The sequence below is a fragment of the Gossypium hirsutum genome, chromosome D11 (genome assembly GCF_007990345.1).
Source record: "Gossypium hirsutum isolate 1008001.06 chromosome D11, Gossypium_hirsutum_v2.1, whole genome shotgun sequence".
NCBI lineage: Eukaryota > Viridiplantae > Streptophyta > Magnoliopsida > Malvales > Malvaceae > Gossypium > Gossypium hirsutum.
Window position 1 is genome coordinate 27211258 of NC_053447.1, and position 11151 is coordinate 27222408.

General features: G+C 33.2%; 2 protein-coding genes across 2 annotated transcripts; one reads left to right on the forward strand and one right to left on the reverse strand.

Moving 5' to 3' along the window:
• The first annotated feature begins 3048 nt into the window (after positions 1 to 3048).
• Positions 3049 to 7240, forward strand: LOC121203172 (uncharacterized). Its single transcript, XM_041103979.1, has 7 exons — positions 3049 to 3220; positions 3497 to 3937; positions 4088 to 4398; positions 4501 to 4557; positions 4719 to 5143; positions 5641 to 5893; positions 6919 to 7240. The coding sequence occupies exons 2-7, from the start codon at positions 3570 to 3572 to the stop codon at positions 6975 to 6977; spliced, it is 1473 nt and encodes a 490-aa protein (XP_040959913.1). The 5' UTR covers positions 3049 to 3220; positions 3497 to 3569; the 3' UTR covers positions 6978 to 7240.
• Positions 7241 to 8748: 1508 nt separating this feature from the next.
• Positions 8749 to 9660, reverse strand: LOC121223051 (peamaclein). The gene is made up of 2 exons (XM_041103980.1): positions 9346 to 9660; positions 8749 to 9186 (listed from the first exon to the last, which is right to left on the reverse strand). The coding sequence occupies exons 1-2, from the start codon at positions 9452 to 9454 to the stop codon at positions 9002 to 9004; spliced, it is 294 nt and encodes a 97-aa protein (XP_040959914.1). The 5' UTR covers positions 9455 to 9660; the 3' UTR covers positions 8749 to 9001.
• Between the last annotated feature and the right edge of the window lie 1491 nt (positions 9661 to 11151).

The following is an 11151-nucleotide window of genomic DNA, read 5'->3' on the forward strand; positions in this document are numbered from 1 at the left end:
GGAAGCTCTTTTGAGCCATATAACGGGAAGCTCTAGAGAGCCTTTAACGGGAATCTCGTACGAGCCAATATCAGGAAGTTCAAGCGAGCCAATATCGGAAAGCTCTGGAGAGCCATTAATCAGGAAGCTCATAAGCGCCATTATCATAAGAGCCAATATCATAAGAGCCAGTTATCGAGAAGCTCATAAGCGCCATAACGAGAAGCTCGCAAGAACCATATAACGGGAAGCTCGTGAGAGCCAAATATCGGGATGCTCATGAGAGCTAATAACGGGATGCTCTTTCGGAAACCTTGTATCCATTGAATTTCATTTATTCAAACAAGACTTAATATTTGTCGAAAATTGTCGGATATGTGACTGATTTTCTTATGTCAATTACACAATTCACATACATAATATTTAATTCAAACATATAATTATACAATTTAGTTACACGAACTTACCTCGACAAGTGTTCGTGTATTTGTAATCTACTAATGCGATACCTTCTCTTTTTTTCATTCTAACTCCGTATTTGGTCTATCTGGATCTATATGAATGAATTTAACATAAATTCATACTCAATTCAATTCAATTCACACCTTTGGCAAAATTACCATTTTGCCCTTATACTTTCATTAAATTATGATTTCGTCCCTAGGCTCGGAAAATGAAATTCATGCAATTTAATCCTTATTCCAAGCCTAGCTGATTTTTACATGTAACAATAAAAACCCATGTATTTGATAAAATTCAAAATTTTTCCATGAATTTTCCATCTTTACAATTTAATCCCTAAATCACAATTTCATTAAAATTCACTTTACAAAAGTTATTTATCTATCAACAACCTTTCATTTTCTACCATAAAACTTCATCATTCATACATATTCATCCATGGAAAAACCCTAATACTTTGATAACTTTACAAATTAATCCCCGAGATAGCTAGATTAAGCTATTACGATATCGGAAACATAAAAATCATTAAAAAAAACAATAATACATACCTAATTGAGCAAAATAAGCTTGCTAGAGCTCAATACCCATATCTAAGGTTTCCATGGATTTTTATTTGGGAAAGATGATATAAAATGATGATATTTCTTATTTAATTAAAATCTCATCTTTTATTATTTCATCTTCCCAATTTAGTCCTTTCTTTATTTAATTTTCCATTGATGAATCATCATACTTATCTATTAACTCCTCTTAATGGTCTATTTTCCATATAAGGACCTCAAATTTTGAATCCCATAGCTATTTGATACCTATAACTACTAGAACTCAATTTTTGCATTTTATGCAATTTGGTCCTTTTATCAATTAAACATGTAATCGGTAAAATTTTCTTAATGAAATTTTTATACGATATTCCTATCATACAGTAGATCATAAAATAATATTAAAATAAATTTTTTTCTAGGCTCGAATTTGTGGTCTCAAAACCACTATTCTAATTTCACTGAAATGGGTTGTTACACACAGGCTTAACAGGATCACTAACGTGGCCAGTTAACTTGCCACGTTGAATGAGGAAAAGTTAAGTGATTGTTTTTTTCGTCATTCCTTTTTTTAATAAATGACCCAATATTTTTACTTTTTGCGTAAATGGCCCAATATGTTTATACTTCTTCTTCTTCATCCCAACAATCTCTATTTTCAAAGATGGTGATCTATTTCACTCTACCATCAATCTTTTTCTTCTTCTTCCCTACCTTTCAATCTATTCCTATCCAGATTCTATCATGCCAAAACTGAAACCACAACTTCCAATCTATGCCCTCGTGGCCGCCATCGTTGTGTCGCCAAACCACAGTTTCCAATCTTGTGTCACCAAAACCAGAAACAAATATTGCAACCTAACTATTTTTGGAAATGTCACAATGAGCATCCATTTTCGATTACCAACCCAACCTCCCAAATGCGGCAACCATAAATTCGAACTTAACTGCGACAGCAACAACCCAAACCATGTTTTTGAAAACTAGTAAACCTGAATCAATGAAAATGACTTTGTGATACCATGTTAACAACTAGATTCAGTGCTTGTTGTAATTCTATTCGTTGTATGAACCTTTTTTCGCAAAAGGGGATTTGGATTCATTCGATTTGTCTTGTTTTTCCAACCGACAGCTCTTAGTCCTGTTAAGGATCTAGGTGATATGTGTTAATCGTGGAAAAGTAGTAAATATTTTGTTGAATTGGTTCAAATAATGCTTTGTGCAAAAGTTATGATGCCGCATATATAAGCTTCAGAGTGAAGAATTGTTAAATACGCTTCCCTATGATTAAATTGCTTGTTTTTCAGCTTATTTTGCCTTGCATTATTTGTGGAATAAAGATAAAATTGTATTAAAAAAGCAACAATTTAGGCTTTGTTTGATGAAATTTAAATAGCAATTAGTCCAACTCACTAATAGGATTTAAAAGATCCTTTCTGTTTGATATGAAAATTTTCTCTTATTCTCCCCCTCCTCCTCCTTCTCCTTCTTCTTCTTTTATTGCCTAGCTTAGTTAGGGTTTTAAATTGGGACCATTTACATAATAGGATGTCATGTCACTTTTCCATTACGTTTGTAATGAAAAATGGTTAGAAGGACTGATTTGTTATTTTTCAAAAGTTGAGTGACTGAATTGAAATCAGAGTGACTGTTTTGTCAGCTACATGCCATGTCACTTTTCTATTACATTTGTAATGGAAAATGATTAAAAGGACTAATTTATTATTTTTGGAAAGTTGAGTCACTGAATTGAAATCAGAGTGACTGTTTTGTCAGCCACATCAAAGTTGAGTGAATGTTGGTATAATTTACCCTAAATATTTAGTATATAAAAATTAATCTAAAGCAACTAATTAATTTTTTGCTCGATTGGCATGAACATTATTACCAATGCAAGAAAACATCGATTTGGGTACTCCTCCTATAATGAGATTGTTAAAAAGAAAAAGTAATCTAAAGCAATTTTTAATACAAAAATTAATTGTATACAATAGTATAGCGACCCTTAATAGGGTTTGACTAGAAATCCTTACTTTTAAGCCAACATTTGATATGGTCCTTTGACTTTTATTTAATTTATTTTTTATTTCAATTTGCAAACCATTCAATAAATTCCAAAAAAAAAAAAAAAACCCTACGTCATTGTGGCGTGACACTCTCCTGCGCAAGGTGAACTTGGCTCTCTCGCTCACCAATCAAAGTTCAATACGGAAACAAAGAGACTCGAATGCCAGGTTCTTCTTCTCCTCTTCTCTCTTCCCTGTTCTGAGGTTTAGGGGTTTCTGATTTTGTGGATTTCCGTTTTTCTTTTTTGTAATTTTTATTTTTATTTCATCAGAATAATTTTTCCTTATGGTTTTCATTGATCACTTTTACCATCTATTGTGGAAATAAACGAGTCTTGGTTTATCATTAGCTTTTCTTTTCCCTGCTACGTCGATGAATGTTTTACCTTTTAAAGGAAAAAAGGGAAGAAGCAAAGGTTAAAATTATTGATTTGAATTTTGCAGGGATTAGTTATTAACTCACTTATAATGAATTTAAGGAGTCCTTGACTTGGAGCTAAAAAACAAGTCGAAATCAATGACGGAAGTGGTTTCGAATAATAACGAAAATGGAAACTTGCCCCTTGATTCCAAAGATAAGATTATGCATTGTGTGAGTAATTGTGAGGACAATGGCTTTGTTGAGGAAACCTTTAGTGGAGTAGAACCACCAAAGATACACGAAGGAAATCAGGATGTGGACATTAACATAACTGAATGTACAAATTCTGGCGTTGATAGGTTACCTGTCACCGAATTTCAGGATGCCACTGATAATTCGAGTTCTTTCAGTGGCACAATGTCTGGGGATGAGAACGATTCTGCAATAAGTGATGCTGAAGTTGAATCAGCATTATCTGGTGGCAGTCCGTTCGGATCTCTGTTTGATGGATTGTTTCAAATGAGGTACTTTTTGTAGGTTGAACTATGTTATGTTTGTTTGAAGTGTTATTTGCTACTGTCTTACTGTTCTGTGGTGTGTATATCTTTTCTCGATTTTATGTCCAATTACACGGTGCACTATTTAGATTGTTTTCCTTTTCCTAAATTTCCCAGGAAGAGAAAGTTGACAGATCATTGGAGGAGGTTTATTCATCCCCTTATGTGGCGATTTAAATGGTTAGAGCTGCAGCTTAAGGAACTTAAGTCTCAAGCATCAAGATATGATAGAGAGATTGTGGAATATGATCAGAAAAGGAAGTTTGAATATGAAAAGTTCACAATTGAAGGGCTTAATGTCAAGTCACAACCCTTTCAATGTCAAGTTCAAAGGAAGAAAGTAATGAAGAGGAGGAAAAGAAAACGGATTGAAAATACTACTGATTTAGTATCTTACATGTCATGTCATAACATCTACTCGTATTATGGTATGATTTTCATAATCATTTATGGTATGATTTTCATAATCATTCTTCTTGGAATGTATTTTCCAAGTGCAAATCTGATGAGTTTATTTTCTTTGCTCCCAGAAAGTAAGAAATCTATCATTGCTACTGCCACTCTGGATGATGATAATGGTAAATTAGGTAAGGGGAGTTATATTTAACTCAGATTTGGTGATTGTGTAGCTTGTAGGTAATAGGGCAAGGTTCAACTAATAACTCTTGTGATGTGTGTCTGCAAACATTGGCTTTCTCCCTCTACTAGATGAGATTTTGTCTATTTTCTTACATGATAATTTCTGCAGGAACCAAAACAGACTACACCAATGATGACTATGGATTTATTGATGACTTGTCTCATCTTGAATTCAGTGACACTGATACTCTGTCGGAACAGATCCTTAGAAAGATTGATCTTCTTCAATCGCAAGCTCGTAAACTAAAGACCAGAGTTGACAAGACGGTGACTGAAAGTCCTCGAAAGTTCTCTTCCATTAATATGTTGAGTTCACCTGCATTAACCGGTTCTAGAAATCAACCTTCTCCAACTCGGAGTGGAGATAGAGCCCTGGTTAGATCGCAACATACTTCATCCCAGCATCGATCTGAATGTCACTTTAGAGTTCTTTTTAGGCCTGGAAGTGCAGTCTCAAGCCATGGAGAGGTGACACCCTTTCCTGATATGATTGAGGGCTCCGGTCAGCATCTTGCTGGGATTTCTTATGAAAATGTGAGTTCTCTTTTCACACATTCTTCTTCGTCTTGGTCTTTTGAAAGTTTTTTCTTCCATCATTTTCTATTGCTAACAATCCTTCTCTTATATTAATTTTTACGCTTTAATTCGTTCCTGTTGCTTATTGCCATAGTAGCAGATAACAAGATTTTAGTTGGATCTAGATTTATGGTTTAATTCTTTGCTCCTGCTAATTCTGGTCCTACTAAACTGCTAGCTTTGTTTCTCTGTGACTAATGACTAGGAAAGAAAGTTTTTTGTTTCTCTATCTGATATGAAATTGAAAAACATTCTCCTCATCAATTTTCTTTCGCTCTTCTTATTATTCCCTCCTTACTAGCTCTTTTGCACATCTAATCAGGATCCGTTTTTAGTTTTTTTTTTTTCTTTTTTTGTAATAGATGTTGTGTATGATAGCTAGTATTAGCTTCTAAATATCCATTTTGACCATCTAGTTTTCATTTATAATGCAACTGCCATCATTATACATGCAGAAGGAGGATGATATTTTGATACATAATCAGGCTGCCAAGGAAGAGTTGCAAAATTTTCAAAGTGGTTTAACTCAGAAGGCAGAGGAATCGCGGATTCCAATTGAAAAGCCTAAGACAGTTTCTACTGCTCTTGCTCCTGCAGATAACCCCCCTACAAACCCTCCTGTTCCACCAAATGTGAAGTTAACTTCTACTTCAAAGTCAAAGGGCCCTAGCAACAAAAGGAAGAGAGGAAAAAGAAAATCAGGCACGGGTAAGTGGAGTCGGAGATCCTCAGGTTAGCTAAATTTATTAAGTTGGGATTTTGTATGTATACATGTTATGAGAAAAGAACACCTGGAAGGGCAGTGGTAAACTTTGGATGCTATCTATAATTATATCTTTGTACATGCTTAGTATCTATTTCCCAACCTTCTATTTCCCAACCTTCTTGTTGCATCAAGTATGGTTTGTACATGCACTTCTCACCCTGAGGGGACACACTTCTTCAGTATAGATGCCATGTGGTATTCTAAGTATGATATTCTGTACAGGGATATTACTTTATTTTGGTGACGTACATATAGCGTTTCTCAATCAATTTGTCATTGCTTGGCATTTCTCATTTAGGTTGAAAAGTGAAGGGTAATGTTTATTAAACAAACGAAACAAGGGTCATTTTAATTGTAGAGTGTACCGGTGAGATTTTACAAGAAGAGGAAGAAAGAAACCAAATGTGATTTGAGAAATGAGATGGGATGTGGCATTAGTAAATGAAATGAAGTGCAGTATGATTGCAGGTTTGAAGGAACAGTAAAGAAAAAGGTGTAGCATTGAATCATTGGTGTTGTTCAAACCCTTATGGTTAGTGAAACATACTCAAACGAAGTCCCTGGCATAATATCAGCACCATTTTAAGTCTTTCCAGTTTAGACAAAATCATTAGATTTATATATTTTTATGTCAAAACAAAGTTTAGCATATACTTATGTTACTCACGTCTTAAGCTTCATCAGCATTTTAAGCTATCAAGATGTCAAATTTTGCATCAAACCGTACTCTTTTTGCAATGAAAAGCTCTTTTGGGGGCAACTAGTTGACTTCTTGGCGTAACAATATGCGTATATGCATCCTATTGTTCTTGGGGACAACTGGCATTTGCTCTAGAAATTTGCACACTTTTATATAAAACCTAGGAAATCTTCATTTATCTCATATTGCTATATGAGCTGGACTGTTTGAGATCACAACTTTCTTCATTTTTTTCCCATCTCATGATTATCTTTCATTCATTTTCAGGAAGAGACATCAAATTGAAGGGGGTGTTTTTCTTTTCGATTTTTTTTCTTTTACCATAATAATTAGCATGAGATGGGAAGAAGAGAAGAGAAAAAAAAAGATGATCGAATTGCCTTAATTTGGAACCAGACTAGATCAGCCGATCGGACTTGTTGGATATGAACCGGTTGGGGTACCGGTTCTAAGACAGAAAAAATCGGTTGACCCATGAATCGGGACAGATCTGTTGAATCGGATTAAAAAGTTGGTTAAACCAATAGTTGAATTGGATTTTGTACTCTTGTTCTTAATTTTATGATTTTTTAAAATAATTTATTTAACTTGAAGATTAATGAGATTAAGAATTGATGGTTTAAACAATTTTAATTTAACCACCTATACGATTCCAAAAATATTGATTTACCATGTTTTAGAGACACGGTTGAACTAAACGTATTTAATAGTTTTTGTATCAAGTAGTGGGAGAGTAAGATGTGGAAATAAGAAGACTGGTTCGTTTGTTTAATTAATTTTGTTTTATTCCATTCCCTAGAAACTTCAAATCCTGGCAACCATACGTTACCTCTCCAATTTTATTTTACTTCATATAACTTGGGCTTTTCTAAAAAAAGAAGAATTAAAATGGAGTTTGAAATTTGTCTCTCTTTTGGAGAAATCCATTAGATTTCCAAATATTAAACTGAAAAATAGAGTGAATTGAGTTTCTCATATTTAAAATTCATGAAAACATGAAATGAATGTCTTTTTTTCCCCTTAAATATTCCGGTCACCGTTTAATGCATAATTATTGTAAGGAAAAATTGCATCTCAGTAATGGCGAACTTCTCTTCTATTTTCTGAAAAACACAATGGAAGGAATTGTTACATTATTAGCATCTTAAAAGAAATTAAGTGATGGGATATTGATACGGAGTAATTCCAAAAACAATCTCATTTATTTAATCGATTCAACCACTAATTTAATTCTAAAAATATCCCAACATTTAAATGCTTCCAATGAAAATATTTAAATAAAAAAATAATCAACGATAAATAAAGACACGACTAGATGTTGTTGAAGTAAAATTAACAAACGCGATGGAAGACATGTTTATTTTAAAGATATTAATTATTACCCATGATAAATACCCCTACTTCGCTGCCACCATACTATGATTTTGATTTATAAATCCATTTATTATATAACATATGAGACAATATTTAAAGCTATTTGAATATGATTAATTCTACTTATGCTTTCCAACATCTCATAATTATACAACGAAACACAAATACGATAAAAAATAATATAAATAAATACATTTGACATAAAAAAATTCTAATGTATAAGAATTTATATAAAATATAATATACATTATTGACAAAATTTAACCAAAGGATACGTGTCACGATTTTCTTTTTAAAGTTATTGTAGTTTTAATTTTGTCATATTTTTTGGATTTATGTTATGATCATTTTTATATTCATGTTTTTATATAGATTTGAATGCTTTTTTTTTAATACATGTCATAATTATGTTATTTTTGTATCATAGCCATGTCTCAAATTTGTGTGAAAAATATTTTTCATCTATTTAAAATGTTATGAATTATTTTTATAAATTTAATACTTTTTTTATCCGTATATGTTATGTCATGTTCTAATTATTTCAGGCGATTACATATTAATTTTAGTTCCTTCATATATGATGTAATTTATTATAATAATTAAATTTTTTTTAAAACTAAATAATTACGCTTTGTAATAGCTTAATATTATCAATATCATAATTATCTTCCTACTTTCCTTTTACGAGACATTCACATTGCTTAGTTGTCATGAAATTGAAGGTTCCAAAATTCAAATTCTGGCTTTTCATTATAGTAGATTAATGATTTTATTATTCCTATAATATGCCTTCCTTATGAGGTCGGAGAAGGCAGATAAAAGGTGGCAGAAGCCTAATAAGAAGTGATAGTGTAATGGCAAAAGAATTATAATAAGAAGAAGCCTAAGACGATGAAGAGTTGGAGGTTATATAGCTAAATCGTACATGCATAAATATATATATATGAAGGTTGAAAGATGAAGAAGAGTTTGAAGTTCAAGGGCACTTGGGCTGGTGTTTGGAGTTCTTCTTGTCTCGATAGCAAGGGCATTCTGACTTGTTCCCATAGGTCCCTGAAGGAACACACTTACATTCTTGGCAGCATATCCCACAATACTTCAAGCACCGATCTTTCATTCCAGCCTTGGCACACCTCTCCCCGCACTTCCCATCACAGTAACCTATTTATTTTTTCACACACAAAAACCAACAATCATTTACCACATATTTGGTATTATAATCGCCCAAAAACAAAGATAAATTATATATATGTTTGGTAGATTTGTTTAAAATGAGAAATATGTCAAATGCATGCATGGGTGAGGAGAAGAGCGCGTTACTTGGAGGAGCAGGTGAAGGAGCAGCAGCAGGTGAGGCAAAGGAGAGTTGAATAAATGATGAACTCAAAACTAGGGAAGCAAACAACAAAGTAGCGATTATAGACTTCATTTCTTTTTCTTTTTCTTTCTCTTCTTCTTTTGTAGTGTGTGAGGATAATATAAATATATCAAATGTGACTTTCTATCAAGAAAACAAGCTGTGAGGGATTAGTGAGATGTTGCAATTAAAGGTATTTATAGGGAAGGGGAGCGGAGGGGGTGAATTTGTGATTTGGGATTGAAAAGGAAATGGCGTGTACAGCTAAGGCGCAGCTTAATTTGCTATGGTACAGACTGTAAGGCTGCCCTTAATATCCTTTTCTGGGAGTGCGGGGACCATCACCATCGCCCCTTTTTCACAAACGTTGTTCAAACTTTAAAAACCTACTATTAATTTGTACTATGAACCAAACAAATTCCACTTCCTCTTGCAGCTTTCCAACTGAATCCTATGTTATAGAATTAATAATCCAATACTTAATCAATAGATGGTAAAATTGTGGACTGCCATATAATACTTACTACTATTTCCAGCATATTTGGTGTAGTGTTGTAATTGTTTGTAAATGGTGGCACCCATCTACAATTTAGGCTCTGTGAATCCCCATCTCATCCCCTCCCCAGGTTTGTAAATCAAGAATAAAAAGCAAAAGAACCTGCGTAAGTGCACTAATCCAGCACTGAACAATGTGCCAAGCCTAGCTTTGTTCACCATTATATTCCCTAACATAACTTTCTGGACTATATATCGCTGTTCAAATATCTCAAGCATAATTTATAAATTTAGTGTTATAAATAGGAATAGGATTTATACCTAAAAGGTATGATAAATGATTTGCTTGATAAACCTTTCACTACTTGTGTAAGAGAGAAAAACAATTTTCTTTCCTTATATAATGAAACCCTAGTTCTTTTTTAAAGGAAATTTAAGATATCCACCTAACCCAATTTAAATTTTTATGTTATAATGGCCTCCATAGTTGTTGGAATCAAAACAGTCAATTGAACGGGAATTAAATCGATTTTTGATGCAGGATTGATTATTTTTTTTCTATTATTTATTTAATTAAAATTAGATTAACGGACATTAAGAAAATGTTATTTGCATACTAACGGTTCAAAAACTATTATTTAATTCTAATAATTCAATCGCAAATCGAAGAAATCGAAAATTGATAATTTAAGAGAGGTGTATAATTTTGATATTTGGATGCTCGTCTTTTTTCTACCATTTGTGGATCACCGGGCAAGTCAATCAATCGTTTTCCAAGTAAGCCATGCATTAAAAACCCATTTAAACTGTTTATGAATTAAATCAAGTCAATATCCCATCCATAATCCATTACGTCTTGTTCTTCCAGGACTCCAGGCTGTCCGAGTCCATCAACTGGCCCAATTTGCACTAAAATTTTCTTTACAGCTTGGGAATACTATCATCATATAATCCATAAAACCAGAAAAAGAGTAAAGCCAGAAACATGAATCCCCATAAAATGAAAATTATGATAGTGGAAAACAACCGGCTGTCGAATCCACATCCAATCTTTGTACATTGCCATCGTTTGGCCAATGGTACATCACCTCAGTCCATATGCAATGAAGCTTATGTCTCCCCGAGAGGGTGAATAAATTCAGTGAGACTATAAATTAATAATGAAAATCCTTTGTCAATAAGTGTTTGACTTATAATTGCACTAGAATAAATTATGCACATTCCTAGTTTTTCTAACCTCCAATGACTAGCTATAACCAGCTGGATCTCAGCAT

Bases quoted from the DNA above. Each gene is read 5' to 3' on its own strand.
- LOC121223051 (XM_041103980.1), bottom strand. From the start codon at position 9,454: ATGAAGTCTATAATCGCTACTTTGTTGTTTGCTTCCCTAGTTTTGAGT. The intron at 9,187-9,345 runs GTAACGCGCTCT...AAAAATAAATAG, and splicing joins TCCTTCACCTGCTCCTCCAA to GTTACTGTGATGGGAAGTGC.
- LOC121203172 (XM_041103979.1), top strand. From the start codon at position 3,570: ATGACGGAAGTGGTTTCGAATAATAACGAAAATGGAAACTTGCCCCTT. The intron at 3,938-4,087 runs GTACTTTTTGTA...TAAATTTCCCAG, and splicing joins GATGGATTGTTTCAAATGAG to GAAGAGAAAGTTGACAGATC. The intron at 4,558-4,718 runs GTAAGGGGAGTT...TAATTTCTGCAG, and splicing joins TGATGATAATGGTAAATTAG to GAACCAAAACAGACTACACC.